This window comes from Carya illinoinensis, chromosome 2 (assembly GCF_018687715.1).
Source record: "Carya illinoinensis cultivar Pawnee chromosome 2, C.illinoinensisPawnee_v1, whole genome shotgun sequence".
Classification (NCBI taxonomy): domain Eukaryota; kingdom Viridiplantae; phylum Streptophyta; class Magnoliopsida; order Fagales; family Juglandaceae; genus Carya; species Carya illinoinensis.
In genome coordinates, this window is record NC_056753.1 from 16137574 (window position 1) to 16155000 (window position 17427).

Here is a 17427-nt window from a genome sequence, read left to right on the forward strand (position 1 = left end):
TCCCTAGGCAACACAAGCTCCGCCTCTAGACAACCTCTCTACTCTCTCTCTCTTTGCTCGCCATGGATCAGAGCTCCAGGTTTTCCCTCTCGGCCACTCACAATATGCTCAACCAACTAGTCAACTTGTTGTAACCTGCATAAGTAGAAGCAAGAAGGTGAAGACTAGAAGATGAAAGAAAGAGAGCATGACAAAAAGAAGAACATGAAGCAATAAAAAGACCTCGAAAAGAAGGTCCCGTAGTGACATGGACACTCGCTTCAGGGCCTCTGCTCACCTGGATCTGTCGTCAAGACGAGGAGATGTAGGAATAGCCTCGGCCGAGTCACCTGAAGGAGGCGACCTCTAATTCTCCCTTACTCCCCTAGCATTACTTAGGGGCCTCCTGTCCAACCTACATCGCTTAAGGAAATGGGGATTTCCTTGGTCACAAGCGGTGGGATAGCTACGAATGGTGATATCCCCTCCTCGTCACTTGGATCGTGTCTTCGGGACCCTTGGCGCCCACCACTGTCTCCCCTAAACTCAGCGATGTAGGAACAATAGGTTTGACCACTGACCATTTACCTTTGAAACTTGTGATTGTGCCCACCAACAGGCTAGCAACAATAGCAGTGGATGGGATGCTACCTGTAGAGACTCCACCTCGAGGGACTTTGAACAGACATACCTTCCTTGGTAGAATCCAACCCCGCCGTAGGGTCTCCCCGGCCAAGTTTTGAGTGGTGGAGACTGAAGAAAGAGATATCTCCACATTTACCTATAGAAGCGGCTCCACCACAAGGGATTGGCGAGGCGCCTTGTCTAGAAGAGCTCCCCAGAACTACATTTGAATAAGACTCCCTTTCTGGGTCATGTCCCCTGGCTCCACAAGCACAATCGAGGCCCCAAGGTTAGGGATCATAGTAGGCTCGATCACCAATGCTACAGAAGAAGAAGGCACAACAGACGTACCAAGATCGAGAGACTCCCTTCGCCCGTGACACCGAGCTAGCTTGACAAGAGGCACAAAGGAAGCAAGAGTTCGTGCAAGCACTACGGGCCCAGGGCACTCGGTGCCGATTGCCCTTGTCTTGGGGCTCTGAGGGAATGCAGGGTTGTTCCTAGCCCTGCTAGCCTATGAGTGGACCTTCTTCCCCTTACTATGGGAAGGCTCGGGACCCACTTTTTCAATGATGCATCAGGCGGATGGATAGAGATGGCACGGGTGAAAGGGATGATGTGACCCATAGGAGGAAGGAACGCAGCAAGGTTATCCTCTCCAAGAAGGACTTCTGAGTGGACGAGAAGGGGGTGCTATGTTGCCCAATCCCGAATGATTGTAATATGGCGCAGCTCGTCAGACGTAGCGGTCAATCACACGGCCTTGTTGCTAGGGACAACACCCCACAAAGCCTTGATCGAAAACTTGGCATGGCCAGACTGACACATTGAGAACTCCCATACTTGGCTGGACAAGAAAAAAAACTTACCAGTCCAGTCCGAAACCTTACGGTACCGTGGCTCTAACACTATGAGGGTGCTCATCCCTCTAAAACTACAGATATCCCTAGCGCCTCTCTTCACATTGTGAGTTAAGAGGAACTCACGATAAGTCAAATCGGCATGCTCCGGGTCTAACTTCAATAGAGTCGTCCTCCACAAAATGCAGCAGTAGATCAGGATTCACTAGGCGTTTAGAAGGAGTTTGGCGGGAGCCAGCCTAAGGTGATGTAGGACTTCATGGACCGGGCGAGGGAAATGCAGTCTTAGCCCATAGGAGAACATGCTGGGGAAGGAGCAACGCATGATGCCAAGCCATCAACGTTGAGCACCCCCTCGCAAGGCACCGAGACCTTTAAGGCCACCGTGTCAAGAACACATTAGGTGAAGACCAGGCATCAGAGGAAGTCAAGAAAGGTTTAGAATGCCAAAAGTGACTAGTGTAACCTGACTCCAAGACACTGGCCTCAGGGATGTCTCTAACCGTCGAGACTTACATGTTTAGTAGACTTCTGGGCGGCCATTTGGAGAACGAGCACACAACGAGAGATAGGAAAATAGGGAGAGGCAAGGGAAGAGCAAATGAAATAAAAGGAGAGTGGAAAGAGTGTGACAAAAGTTATAGAAGGAGTGAAAATTAGCTCTCAGTACGCTAGCGAGTAAGGAAAATAAAAATGATTCAAGTCCCACCCACGCACGCAGCAACAAGAGGAATAAAACGTCTGACAGCCATCATTATGAAAAAGATGGAACGACTGTCATTGGGTACCTGGATCAAATCTCTGGGAGTTTTGTTGGGAAAAACAAGGGAGGGCCACGGTACAACACTTGAAATGATCAGAAGAGAATGTCTTCATTTCAGCTAGCTAGATAAGAGCGACAAGTGGCAACATCGGATAGAGACAGAAGGAATTCCCATCAGCTTAGCCTGATAAGAATTGGTGGGGTAACTATTGGGGTGATTTTTTCTAGGGCCTTAGGCCCAAGAGAACCAGCTCAAATCGAGCATTAGGGAGGTCTCTCCCACACCCCAAAGGGCCTAAAAATCCAGGCCCAGTACCCAAAGGCCTAGGCCGGTCGAGTCCCTCGACGACCTAGCCAGGGACTCACAACCCGTATGAGTTGGGTCAAGGGGTCCTTCTAAGGGGTTGCGAGAAGCTACACCAACGAAAGGAGAAGAAAACCTACCATATTGATAGGACTGAACTCTAAAACAATACTAGGGGATCACGCCGCATGAATTACTTCACCCAGAGGGCCACACCGCATTAAAAAAAGCATGGCAAAGGGGACTCTTGGGGAACATCCCTCCACCTAGCCACAGGGCATGGCCCTTGGCCCTCGAGTTAGGGTATAAAAAAGACCCTCAGGTATCAAGTAAAGAGATCAAAAAATAGGATCAAGAACTCTCTTGCTTGAATCCCATTCATCTAGTACTATTTTGAGGTTTATCACTAACTTAGGTATCAGAGGCTTCCCTGGCCACCTTAGGGCCACCTTCTACTGAATTCTTTTATGTGATTATAGGCCTGCAAGAATGAAGACCCACACTTTTGAGAGCTTGGCCCTTAGGCGTACAAAACACAACGTCAACAACCAATATAAAAGTTTCCAGTCAATCATCTTAAAGCCTAGCCCATCAAGATGAAATCAACACAAATTGAGGTAACTACATATATATCCATGAATGTTTGTGTGTTTGTATATATCTCTTCTGTTATAAAAGCGGCTATCCGTATGTGAATAATAGTTTGTGTTTGATTAAAAAAAAAAATTACCTCTTTGTCATTGAGGTTTTAATGTGTTTGATGAATAAAATTACGTATTTGTCCTCGATGTTTGTGCTTGATGAGCTCTAGGTTTGTGTTTGAAGTTGGTTTTAAAGTTTTGCCTTTTCAGAATTTGAGAGTACATTAGAGTATTGGCATTGGCATTGGCTTAGCTTGTGCCATCTAAAATTTCCAATGCCATCTAAAATTTGCCTAATGTGTGGAAAAACTAATCTGTATTGGAATAACCAGATATAAATTATTTGAGTTAGGAGCTATAAAGCCTATAATAATTGCCCATACATGCAGGTAAATAATAACTTAGATATCTAATTTTTTTTTAATGTTATTTTCTCTCTTTGTGGCCAATAGTATTTTCCATGCACCTCTTCTCACCATTTATAGATTTTTATATATTATTATTTCTAGGTTGTTGGATACAAACATGAAGTTGATTTTGTATTTATTTTGATACTTTGTGTTTAACAATGAAGTTAATTTAGGTTGTTGGATTGATTTTACATATTTTGATATATATATATATATATATATATATATATATATAAGTTGTTGGAAATTATAAAAATGAAAATAAGATAGTACTTAAAAAAACAAATAAAAATATATATATTTAAAAAGTAGAAAAGGATAATAAAACTTATTATATATATAGAATAAGGTGGTTTGTAAATAGTAGTGAGATGATTTGAGTTAAGTATTTATTGGATTTTGGGAAAAGAAATAAAAAGTTTCATAACAAATTTAAAATTATAATAACATACTTCAAATTTTCTTGAGAAAATAATATAATAACATTAGAAAAAGTCAAAATAACAAAAGTTAAAAACTAAAAAATTCTAAAAAAGTAACAGCCTTAGTTCGGACCTGGCTGACCTTTAAGGCCACAACTTGGTGTGCAACCACTATGGCCATAATAAGGATAAGAGATTCTTCTTTGCAGCTAGTTTTTGTGTCCCACAATGCACACCTTATGTGGCAAATCTAGACTAGATAGTCTAGAGAGCCAGGTCACGGAGCAATCCATAGACGAAAAACCTTCTTTCTCCGAATTAAAAATCCTTCTTCTTCCTCCCATGATTGACATCCTCCTCATTTCGTATAGATGGTGCCAGGTCTTCAATAGAGTTTCTATTTATTTATTTATTTATTTCTAAAACCAATAAATCCAAAAATCAATGGATCTAAGTTTTCAATCAAGTTTTCATTTCTTTTACTGCGTTGTTTCTCATTGACCAAACTGTTATGGGTATTCTGCACAAGCAAGAATATGCAAGAACTGGAACAAGAATTCAAAAACATAAGAATGAACCACACAGAACTAACACAGAATTTATTTCGAGGAACCTCTACACTACCAATAATACAATTCCTTACAAGATGATTTAGATAGATCCCATTCTATTCTTCCAACTATTTATATATAAATAGTAATATCAAAACGCATCGTATAACTATAATACAAAACCTCCCTGTTTTATTAACTTCCCCAAATGACTAAGACTTCCTTCATCAATCACAAGGTCCAGACCCTTTGCTATCTTCAGTTCCTTCCACATACACTGCCTTATACACCTAACATTCTCCCCTCCTTCAAAAGCCTTAACCACAAGGCTAATGATTACATATAGAATTTCTTGGTGTAACGTGGATCTAGTGTAGTCTTCCATGAGAAGATCGACTTGTCTCTAATACCAATTATTATGGGTATTCTACACAAGCAAGAATATGCAAGAACTAGAACAAGAATTCAAGAATACAAGATGAACCACACGGAACTAACACAAAGTTTCTTTCGAGGAAAACTTTACACCTCCAAGAATACAATTCCTTACAAGATTATTCATATATATTCCATTCTATTCTTCCAGCTATTTTTATACAAATGGTAAGATCAAAATGAACCGTATGACTAGAATACGAAAACCCCCATTTTATTAACTTCCCCAAATGACTAAGTCTTCCTTTCTCAATCACAAGATCCAGACACTTTGCCATCTTCAGTTCCTTCCACATACACTTTAGTATACTCCTAACATTTGTTATGGGTATTCTGCACAAGCAAGAATATGCAAGAATTAGAACAAGAAATCAAGAACACAAGAATGAACCATACGGAACTAACACAAAGTTTATTTTGAGGAAAACTCTACACCTCTAAGAATACAATTCGTTACAAGATGATTTAGACATATCCCATTCTATTCTTCCTGTTATTTATATACAAATGGTAAGATCAAAATGCACCGTATGGAAATGATACAAAAACTCTCTGTTTTATTAGCTTACCCAAATGACTAAGTCATCATTCCTCAATCATAAGGTCTACACCCTTTGCCATCTTCAAATCTTTTCACATACACTTCGGTATACTCCTAACATTTTCCCTTCCTTTAAAAGCCTTGACCACAAGGCTAATGATTTCATACAGAATTTCTTGGCGTAACGCGGATCTAGTTTAGTCTTCCATGAGAGAATCAACCTATGTCTAATATCAATTATTATGGGTATTCTGCACAAACAATAATATGCAAAAATTGGAACAAGAATTCAAGAACACTAGAATGAACCACATGAAACTAACACGGAGTTTATTTCTCGAAAAACTGTACACCTCCAAGAATACAATTCCTTACAAGATGATTCATATAGATCTCATTCTATTTCTCCAATTATTTATATACAAATGGTAAGATCAAAATGCACCGTATGACTATGATACAAAAACTCCCAATTTTATTAACTTTCCCAAATGACTAAGTCTTCCTTCCTCAATCAGAAGGTCCAGACCCTTTGCCGTCTTCAATTCCTTCCACATACACTTAGTTATACTCCTAACATTTGTTATAGGTATTCTACACAAGCAAGAATATGCAAGAACTATAACAAGAATAGAAGAACACAAGAATGAACCACATAGAGCTAACATAGAGTTTATTTCGAGGAAAACTCTACACCTCCAACAATATAATTCCTTACAAGATGATTCGAATAGATCCCATTTTATTATTCCAGCTATTTATATACAAATGGTAAGAACAAAACACATCGTATGACTATGATACAAAAACTCCCTGTTTTATTAACTTCCCCCAATGACTAAGTCTTCCTTCCTCAATCACAAGGTCCAGACCCTTTGCCGTCTTCAGTTCCTTCCACATACACTTTGGTACACTCCTAACATTCTCTCCTCCTTCAAAGGCCTTGACCACAATGCTGATGATTTCTTATAGAATTTATTTCTCTTCCTCTATCAATTGTCCAATGAGGTGGCAATACATCGAGCAGTTGAAGGAAATACGTAACAACCCCATTCAGTCATTACATCAAACACTTTGCAGCCAAGCTTCCAAGACTTGCATTTTGCACAGACATCAAGTGTAGAAATGCTCAAATACAAGTCAAAGGCCAACATAGATTTAAGAGATTAAGGCTCTAGAGAATCTTGTGAACACCAAGAATTTCGATTACCGATTCTGATTTTTATTTTTGATCCATGTCATCAACATTTCAAAAATCTGATCCAAGCGGTCAATAACTACATTGTTGTGTTAGGAGTATACTGAAGTGTATGTGGAAGGAATTAAAGGCAGCAAAGGGTTTGGACCTTGTATTGAGGAAGGAAGACTTGGTCATTTGGAGAAATTAATAAAACGGTGAGTGTTTGTATCATAGTCATATGGTGTGTTTTGATTTTACCATTTGTATATAAATAGTTGGAAGAATAGAATGTGATCTATCTGGATCATCTTGTAAGGAATTCTATTCTTGGATGTGTACAGTTTTCCTCGAAATAAACTCTGTGTTAGATCTGTGTAGTTCATTCTTGTGTTCTTAAATTCTTGTTCCAGTTCTTTCATTTTCTTGCTTGTGTAGAATACCCATAACAATTGACATAAGAGAGGTTGATCCTCTCATAGAAGACTACACCAAATCCACGTTACACCAAGAAAATTTTCAAAAGCAACAAGAGAAAATGCAGAGGCAACTCGATATTCATCAAGAAGATACACAAGAAATTAATGACCGCTTGGATCAAATTTCTGAAATGTTGATGACATGGATCAAAAATCAAAATCAAAATTTGTATTTGAAATTATAGCAGCAATTGTTTGACTCAATGGCATGTCAAAGATCATGGAGGCTTAGAGAAGAGAATTTTATAAGGGAGGAAGATAAGAAAATAGTTGAACCTGCTCCTGGTGATAATTTTGAAGGTCTTGAAGTTAAACCTTCTCTTGGTGATGATTTTGAAGGGAATAATGTATTTGAAGAAAATATTACTAATGCTCCAAAGTCATTTGAAGAAAATAGTTTAACTAAAAATAAAGTTGAGAATATGGAAAGCAAGCAGGAATATGAGAAATCAGAAAATTAGAACATGTTCCAAGTCTTGGAAATGGTAATAACTCAAGTATTGTACTTTAGAACACTTGAAATTCATGTTCATGAATTCCGAAATTCTTGGTGTTCACAAGATTCCCCAGAGATAATCTCTTAAACCTGTGTTGGCTTTTGACTTGTATTTGGACATTTCTACACTTGATGTCTGTGCAAAATGCAAGTATTGGAAGCTTGGCTGCAAAGTATTTGATATAATGACTGAATGGATTGTTAGGTACTTCACCCTCCAGTTGCTCGATGTATTGCCACCTTATTGGCCCTTTGATAGAGGAAGAGAAAGAAATTCTGTAAGAAATCATTAGCCTGTGTGGTCAAGGCTTTTGAAGCAGGGGGAGAATGTTAAGAACATACCGAATTGTATGTGAAAGGAATTGAAGACGGCAAAGGGTTTGGACCTTGTGATTGAGGAAGGAAGACTTAGTCATTTGGGGAAGTTAATAAAATGGGGAGTTTCTGTATCATAGTCATACGGTGCGTTTTGATCTTACCATTTATATATAAATAGTCGGAAGAATAGAATGGGATCCATCTGAATCATCTTTTAAGGTATTGTATTCTTGGAAGTGTGGAGTTTTCCTCAAAATAAACTGTGTTAGCTCCGTATGGTTCACTCTTGTGTTCTTGAATTATTTTTCCAATTCTTGCATATTCTTTCTTGCGCAGAATACCCATAACACAAACATGATTGTCCCAATTTTTTTATTCTAGCAAGATATTTAAAGGTGAGATTTTTGGTGAGTGCAGGATGAGACAAAGTGCTCCTTTCTTCCAATGTCCCCTAGAGCAATGGTAGCCCATGAGGAAGCAAGTGGTTTCAACTCAATGAGGGTATTGAAACAACACAGAATCACCGAAACGAGCCAAATAGAAAAAGCTAAAGAGACTCGAGATCGACGATAATCGTTAGCTTGCTCAGGAGACTCCAAAACAATAGAGTCATCGACGGGAAAGAAGTGATGATCCAATTAGGGGTGAGCATCGACCGGTCCGGACCGGCAAAACCAACCGGACCGATATTGTTTGGACCGGTCCCAATTCCAATTTTTAAGGGCCCGAAAGGATTTGGTCCGGTCCCGGTCCGGGGGTTTTTCATCCCGGACCGGACCGAATAGAAAAAAAAAATATTATTTATATATATTATTTATATAATAATTGTATATAATTAATTATATAATTATATATGGTATAAAAAAATATTAATAGTCTAGTGTAGACTATAGTTATACTAATATAGTTATACTAAATCACTATAACTAATACTTCAACAATAGCTATAGTGACCTATGTTAATAGTCTACTATTAATACTAATATACTATTATATAATTTATATAGTTATACTAATCACTATAATTAATACTATGTATAGCTATATAGTATATTTATCACTTTAATTAATATAATTTAAATATCACTATACTTATATTTAATGAATATATAAAAATCATTATGGTTAATACTTATATAGTTATACTAAAGCACTAATTTACCATAACTAATATTACTAATATATAGCTATATTAATGGTCTAATACTATTATAATTTATATAGTTATACTAATCATAATAAGTTAATAACTAAATCACTAGAAATATAACAACTATATATATTTAGTATGAATGTATTATTATATTATTTAATATATAACTATAATATATAGTACTAGTATACATTAATATATTATAAGAGTTATAGTATAAATATAATATATAAATTATAATATACTAAATAACCATAACAGTAACTAATACTAATATATAGTTATACTAATAGTCTACTATTATATAATTATACTAATCACTATAATTAAAACTAATATATAGCTATACAATATACTTATATAGTTGTACTAATACTATTAGTCTATTATATACTCTAAAACTCAATTCTAATATAGGCTATATAGTTATAACTAATACTAATATTTATATTAATACTAATGATGTAGAATATAGTTATACTAACTAATTGATTCAACATAACTAAGATTACTAATATAATATAGCCAAATTGAATTATTAATAGTCTAATACTAATACAATTATATAGTTATACTAATCATAAATTCATAATAACTAAATCATTATAAGTCTATAACTATATATATTTAGTATCAATGTATTACTATATTCTTTAATGTATAACTATTAACTATAATATATAGTACTAGTATAACCGATCAAAAATATATATATAATACTAGAATATATATTAATGTATTAACATATTATAAAAGTTATAGAATAAATTATAATATATCATATATTTGTAAATTTATAATAGTATTAGTATAGTTAGCTTAATATATAATATGTTAGTATTAAATCACTATAACTACATAGAGTATTAGTAATAAGAGTATTATTATTATTTAATATAGTATTACATATAGTATTACTATCATTACATATAGTTATTAGTTATAGTATTAGTACTAGTATAGTTATTAATACCAGTATAGTTATTATTACATATATTTATTAGTTATAATATTATTACTAATAGACTAATAGTATTAGCATATTACTAATATATATATAATAGTATACTATATGTATATATATTAAATATATTACAATATAATTACATAAGTATTAAAAAAATGTCATTAGATAAAAAAAAAAAAAATATCAACCTTGGACCTAATGGACCGACCAGACCGGTCCTGATGGAGTTTGGTCTGGGAAGACCCTGGACCAAATAGGTCCGGTCCGATCCACAAGACCTCCCCGGACCGGACCGAACTCACCCCTAGATCCAATGCATATGTTCTTATTATTTGATCATAAACATAACCCTTTTTTTTTGTATGGCATTGGAATTTTCTGGAGGGTTGTGAATTTACCAAGAAGAAGACTTGACTTGGGTTGTGAAGACGAAGTTTGGGGATCTTTTGGAGGGTTGTGAGGCATTGGGATTCTTAATGTCTTCCACATTTAGTAGGTTAGGATAAATATAAAAAGAAAAAAAAAAAATTTACCCGTAAGCTCAAGTGTGCTGTGTAGAAAAAATGGGAGGTAGCTGTGTAGAACTGCTCAATAAGGAATAGGAAACAAAGAGGGAATAAATACAAGAGTGAGAATACAGGAATTGAGAACGGGGAAGGAGGTGAGTCTATTCTGGTTTGGAGGGATCAGAGGCTCCTTTTCATTGATTTACTCACTTCAAATTCTTCGATGGACATATCAGCGATCTATTTCCACCGGTTGGTATTATTATTACAGCAGCAACAATGTCGGGTTGCAAACTATATTTCAGATCCACTTTGTTCTGCTAAATCAGAAATTGAAAACTAAGAAAAATACATGTATATGGCCCAACCAACCAGAGTACAAAACAGGAGGAGACAATAAATACAAGGAGTACCAGCAACCAGCATATACATCACACACAATCCATAGGCAAATACTCCAGACTTCAGAACCCAATGCAGTACCAGCAACAGAATTTAGCAATGGCATCGAAGGGCCAATTCATTCCTACACATTTCATCTCATATACGAAAATTTCTTTGAATATATATAGAAATTGATGAAGTCCGCAGACAAATAAAACCAAACTGTGCACAGGGATAATTCCAACACAAGGAAACCAAGTTCAAGTATCACGAGCTGGGGCAGGAGACTTCAGAAGTGGCTGCAGAGCCTTAACGACAATGCTCATATTCGGCCGGAACTCAGCTTCATACTGCACACACAATGCCGCCACAGCTGCCAGCTGCATTGCAAAAGCACAATCATATTGTAAGCTACTATTAAATGAAAACAAAGAGAGTTCATATGTTTGAGAGAGAGAGGGAGTGAGCAACCGACCTTGGCAATTCCTTTAGGAGGATATTCTCCCTTCAGTTTTGGATCTACACACTGTTTAACTTTGTCTTCACTCAACCTTGGAGTAGCCTATAGAAGTGAGTTTCATTGTAATACCATTCCGTATTAGAAAACAGTGGTGGGAGAAAATGACATACAAGAAAAAAGAATAAAAATGATATCACCAAAAGAAACTAAGCAGAGAAACTCACCCAAGTCACAAGACTCTGTTGTCCCCGTGGCATGGTATGATCAACAGGTTTCCTCCCAGTCAGAAGCTCTAGAAGAACAACCCCAAAGCTGTAGACATCACTCTTCTGGGTTAACTGTCCTGTCATTGCATACCTGCAAGTTTTGTTTCACAGGATAAATCATTCCACATCCTTCATAGTCGATGGAAGCTTCAAGTTCACTTCAGAACCAATTAGACTACCATGTGTTGCTATTAAAGGAAAAATATGAAGGCCAAAAGATTACTTAAGCTATTGCAAACCATCAAGTGGTTAGGCTCTTTTGAAATGAAGACTAATTAAGTTTGAGCAGGCACAATAGGGAAACTACCAATACAAGCTCCACGGAAAGATTTTCAAGGAAATCTCGAAATGGGTATTATTTTTTTATTTTTTTTCCAAAAACTTTTTGATAAGAAAAAAGTTACTGGAAAAAGAAAAATTGAAACCCATTCGAGAATTTTTGTTTTTTTTTTTTTTTTTTCCCAAAAACTTGGATTAATCCTTTTTTGTTTTTAACAAGTAGATACTTATATTAACCCTCTATCCTTTCAGCAGCTATTTATTTCTTAAGTTTCTATTTCCTCTCAGGAAACCAATCTAAATAGGAAAAAACTATGGAAAGGCAGACACTACAGCAAAAGGGCAACAAAGACAACATAAGATTGCATTGATGAAATATACGTTCCTCATCTTAATCTCATTTTCTGTAACAATCTTGATTGATTATCATTGGCTACATTTGATGACTATTTATTTCATAGAAATAAAAAAATTTTCTTACTTTTTGTTTATTTATTTAGTTTTACTTGTGAGTGGCCCACAAGGGAAAAGAGGAAGAAAGGTAAGAGGGTGAAACAGTGATCTCTGCCTCATGAGGATGGTCCCCAGCCCACAAAGTTTCATCCCTCTTAAGGTAATTGCTACTATTAGAATGTTCTTCTGGGCTTATCAGTCGCCCCCTTTCAGCATGCTTTGGGTATCAACTGTCCTAGTGTAATTTGGCTCAAGAATTACTAATGTTATTCCTGTCTTAAGAGAATTTTTTCCAACCTAATAATCCAAAGTTAAATAGAGCCATTAAAATGAAAGAAAAAAAGTAGTATAAATAATTTATTTGGGGATGGATGCAATGGCCTTAACATAGAAAATTGAAGAAAGAAATGAGGCAAGAAGATTGTGATATCCCATATAATAAGAATAAGGGTAAGTGGTGTATAGGATCCCACATTGCTCCAATTGTATCCTTGACTAATCTTTTGGAGTATAGGCCATGTGATTTGAACCTTCCATTCGGGTGTCACAAATGGTATTAGAGTCTATCCCAACCAGAAATGTGAGATTTGAGCCATGCTACATACAACGGACAGACCCAACGAGGACATCGCGAATTTAAAGGGAGTAGATTGTGATACCCCATATGATAAGGATAATGGTAAGTGGTGTATGGGATCCCACATTGCTTGGGAAAGAGAAGTTCTTGCTCTTTATGACGTTCCAATAGGGATACAATTGTATCATTTACTAGTCCTTTTGGAATATATGCCATGTGGTTTAGGCCTTCCATTAGCAAAGATAATTGATCGATTTCACATTGTCAATGTCAACAAATTGAAAACTGATCCCTCAAGATTATTATATGGGGCTTGCAGCCATATGGAGTGTGAATAAACAATGTGAGCATAGCACAAAAGTATCTAAACAAGCATTTCACGCAGAAAGATAATAACAGAATAAACAAAAGAAAAGGGTTTTCATAAACATTACTCAGGAGCATGGTAGCCAAAGGTTCCCAAAACTCTTGTAGAATGGAGACGAGCAGCCATGTCTGGAGCCTGATTTGAGAGGTTAAAATCTGCGATCTTGGCTTTGAAGTCTTCAAATAGAAGCACATTGCTAGATCTTATATCTCTATGTATTATGGAGGGTTGAAGCTTCTCATGTAAATATTCCAATCCCCTAGCTGCATCAACTGCAATTCTAACACGCTGCATCCAGTCAAGTGTTGGACCTGGTTGTGCCCCTTGAACTCCCTTCCTACCTGTGATTTTTGATACAGAACACATCAATGTTCCATTTTCCACAATATCATTTCTGGGGAGTCTATATTGTAGGTTTGAAATAAGTTAAAGAGTGGCTTTCCTTACCATGCAATATGTCATGTAAAGATCCCATGGTTGCAAACTCATATGCAAGCACACGGAGGTTTCCCTCTACATAGTAACCAAGTAGCTCAACAAGATTTTCATGCTTCATTCTCGAGACCCTAGAAACCTAATATAAAGGATACCAAGGCAGTCAGATATGTCAACAAACTAAAGCAAAGTCGTATATCAAATTAAATTTCAATATGAACGTTGATACGATACTGAATCTATATTTAATTGAAAGTTCAGGTCACACCTGTGATAGGAACTCAATATTTGACTCAGGTTCAGATGAAACATCAAGCTTTTTCACCGCAACAGCTTTCCCATTACTTAAGTTCGCATAATAAACTCTTCCATAGGATCCTTCACCAATCAAAGCCTTCGATCCAAAATTATCAGTATTTTCTTTCAGTTCATCCAGAGACAAAGCAGGCACTTCAATAGGTGGTGGTGGCTTTTGTACTTCAGATTTAACAGGAGGTGACACCTTAGCACCTCTTTGGGGCCCTAAAGTGCGAAAGAGAAAAAAGGAAAGAAATAGAAGCAATGCTTAAGAATTCAATAATGCAAAATCAATTGCTGGATTTCCAAAATAGAGAGCAGGCATACAAAAGACCAGAAATCATCATAGATTACTAGATGCAATTATATCCAGTAATCCCTATAAATTCATAATAATGCAAATCTACATTAAAGATAGAAGAATAAAAATATGTCAGAAGTCAGACGAAAAAAAAGACATTAAATAGGACGTAAACACCCTCTCTGATAAATTGGTTGAACAATTGTTAGTAGTTTTGATTAGCCATATACAGATAAGAGATATTTTATCCTGACCAGGAAGAGGTTAGTACCAGCTCAGGAATAACTCCTTGCTAAGAGTTATGGCAACAGTTCCAACTAAATTAGAAAAGTGATAAGGTAAAAGTAGCATGGCAAGTATGTCAATCAAATAACGATAAGCTTCTTCATGAAGCTCATGATTACAACAGTGACAAGAAATTGTGCAAAAGTCAATATTGAGTACACAAGTATGAACTGCATTCCAACCAGGATTAAAAAAATTCTACAAATATTATAAAAATAGATCTAGCCTGTTCTTAATCATGAATAAAGAAAGAGATTAACTTTAAATGGTTTGAACCCCAATCCTAAGTGCTTATATACAATTCAATGACCCACCAAGCATGAAGTTCACGAACACAAGGTTATTGAACATTATTTATTCTTCTTCTACGTAAGACCAAATTACTATATAATTCCTCAATGAGAGATCAACATTCCGGGTTTCCAATGCTTACTTTAAGCTATAATAGAAAACCTAACTACAAATGTTACAGCACTTTTAACCTTCTATTACCATTTTCTTTTATGTACTACTAACCTTCTACTACTAGAACCAAATCAGCAGTAATATTTGTTTTCATTTTCCATGGTGCAAATTTGCAGAAGCATAGAGTTAGAATCGAGTTAACATACCACCATCTGTATGATTCCCTGGGCTTTTCAGGCGCTCATTTTCATTTGAGGGGTACGACGACTCTTCTACTTGAGAAGTACAACAAAGCCACCGACGCATCCTGGATTTCTTACTCATATAGTGTTGTTCAGAACTAGTATCCTCCAGATGAACAAAGTAACCAGGAGGAGGAGCATGTGCCTGCATTGTTACACCGTCAAGGTCAGTCGTAAAGATAGGTGAGGCCTTGGATAGAGTATCTGCTATCAACCAACAGATAATTTAAACCACAAAAGGAAAAACAATGAGGAAAATGACCCAGCAAACATGGTTATCTTCCGAGAATGCAAAAAGCATTCAAACGATAAAATAACCAGCTGCCTTAAAGCCTCCACAGCCTACGGGCTACCGTCTTACCTAACATCCAAAATCATTTCGAAAATCCACCTTTATTGCATAAACATTCACTTTGAAACATCTTCCAGTGCTAAAAGAATAATTAACTTAACTAATATATAAGTAAATCCAAAATTCAGCCCGCTAAAAATATTATGATAAAAAAAATAAAAAATAAAAAAAATCCAGTTAATGGTGTAAAAAAAGTCACCAGAGCATTAGAGCAAAGAATGTTTGGGTGTATCACATACTACTTTTAAAAGTAATATGATAGAGTAATGAAATAAATTTCTTTATCAAGAATCCAAAAGATGATTAGGATCTTTTTTCAATTTCTTGTTTTAGGTAAAACCTGGGAGTTATCTAAATTGCCAAAAAAAGAGGACCAACTACAGACTAAAAAAAATGCAACGCACAAGACAACAAAAGGAGAAGAATTCACAGCCCGAATACCGTATCCATGAAAAATCGTACAAAGTAAAATAGCATTTTAAAATTCTATATATTCTAGAGAAAAACCCAAGAAATGACAAGAACCCATTAATCCTTACCACTAAACCACGCCGACGAAAATCTACGCCCTCCATAAAGAAAAACCACAGACAAGTTTCAAATTTTTACGAGTGAACCAAAAAGAAAAACACAACCCAGAAACAAAACGGATCTACACTTTATAAATTGTAAAGAAAAAAGAACCAAAGAATACAAGAAAAGGAAAACGTTACAATCGAAAAGAAATGCCACATGAAAGGGAGAAAAGGAAGTTGATTGAATTGTGGGGTTGTGGAAGAAAGAGTCATATAAGGCAGAGGAAGAGACAGATTGGAAAAGGCCAAGATTAGGCAAGACTTAGCCTATAGATCGGAACCGAAATTACACCATTAGGTGCAACGGAAAAGAAACTGGATCGGAGGGAGAGTTAAAAAAAGAACGAGAAAACAAAAAATAGAAATACCTTTCAAATTATGTCACCCCCTAACTTCGTTTTTCTTGCTATCGCTCTTAAATCTCCAGCTAGGAGATGCCTTCAGTACTTGTAAATACAGGGAGGTTTTGGTATTGCTTTGCTTTTGGGGCGGGGGGTCGAGACTAGAGGGACGGAACGGAAGGGAGAGGACAGAGAGGCAACGCGGGGATAGGTGAGAGAGAGAGAGAAATCACAGCTTTGGTTTTGTTTATATATATATTTTCTATATATATATATATATGAGTAATTTTATACACCTCCTATCTATATATATACATAGGAAGTATTTTTTAACACTACAATGCGGAATCACATGGCTCTGTGTCTACCGTCTCTGTCTACCTGCCTCTCTCCTTTCTTTCCCTAAAAATTAGATTCATATATATATATATATATGGCCCTGTGTCTGACGTCTCTGTCTACCTCCCTCTCTCTCCTTTCTTTCCCTAAAAATTAGATTCATATATATTTTTATATATATATATATATGGCCCTGTGTCTGACGTCTCTGTCTACCTCCCTCTCTCTCCTTTCTTTCCCTAAAAATTAGATTCATATATATATATATGACGATGGTAGGTGCTGTCTACTAACGTGTATACTATCCTTCAAAAAAAAAAAAAACGTGTATACTAATATAATTAATTTTTTTATTTTTTTATTTAAAGATTTTTTAAACATTTTTAGTCATAAACAAAAAAAAAAATTATTAATACACAATAATAGAAACGTTTTTTTAGACA

General features: G+C 36.1%; 1 protein-coding gene across 2 annotated transcripts; it reads right to left on the reverse strand.

The window, feature by feature from the left end:
- Nucleotides 1-10913: 10913 nt before the first annotated feature.
- LOC122300191 (PTI1-like tyrosine-protein kinase 3) lies at nt 10914-16900 on the reverse strand. Of its 2 annotated transcripts, none has more exons than XM_043110679.1 (8): nt 16673-16900; nt 15342-15522; nt 14116-14369; nt 13860-13986; nt 13480-13753; nt 11695-11827; nt 11486-11572; nt 10914-11390 (listed from the first exon to the last, which is right to left on the reverse strand). In XM_043110679.1, the coding sequence occupies exons 2-8, from the start codon at nt 15457-15459 to the stop codon at nt 11271-11273; spliced, it is 1113 nt and encodes a 370-aa protein (XP_042966613.1). In that variant the 5' UTR covers nt 15460-15522; nt 16673-16900; the 3' UTR covers nt 10914-11270. The 2 variants fall into 2 exon arrangements, with proteins under 2 accessions (XP_042966613.1, XP_042966612.1); XM_043110678.1 differs by lacking the exon at nt 16673-16900 and adding an exon at nt 16269-16637.
- Nucleotides 16901-17427: the final 527 nt, after the last annotated feature.

What these genes read in the sequence shown, in the direction of transcription:
- LOC122300191 (XM_043110678.1), bottom strand. Translation starts at nt 16,304, where the DNA reads ATGGAGGGCGTAGATTTTCGTCGGCGTGGTTTAGTG. An exon ending in TTTGGCTACCATGCTCCTGA is followed by an intron (nt 11,828 to 13,479) that starts GTAATGTTTATG and finishes CAAAACTTGCAG; the next exon opens with GTATGCAATGACAGGACAGT. An exon ending in CTCCTAAAGGAATTGCCAAG is followed by an intron (nt 11,391 to 11,485) that starts GTCGGTTGCTCA and finishes TTTGCAATGCAG; the next exon opens with CTGGCAGCTGTGGCGGCATT.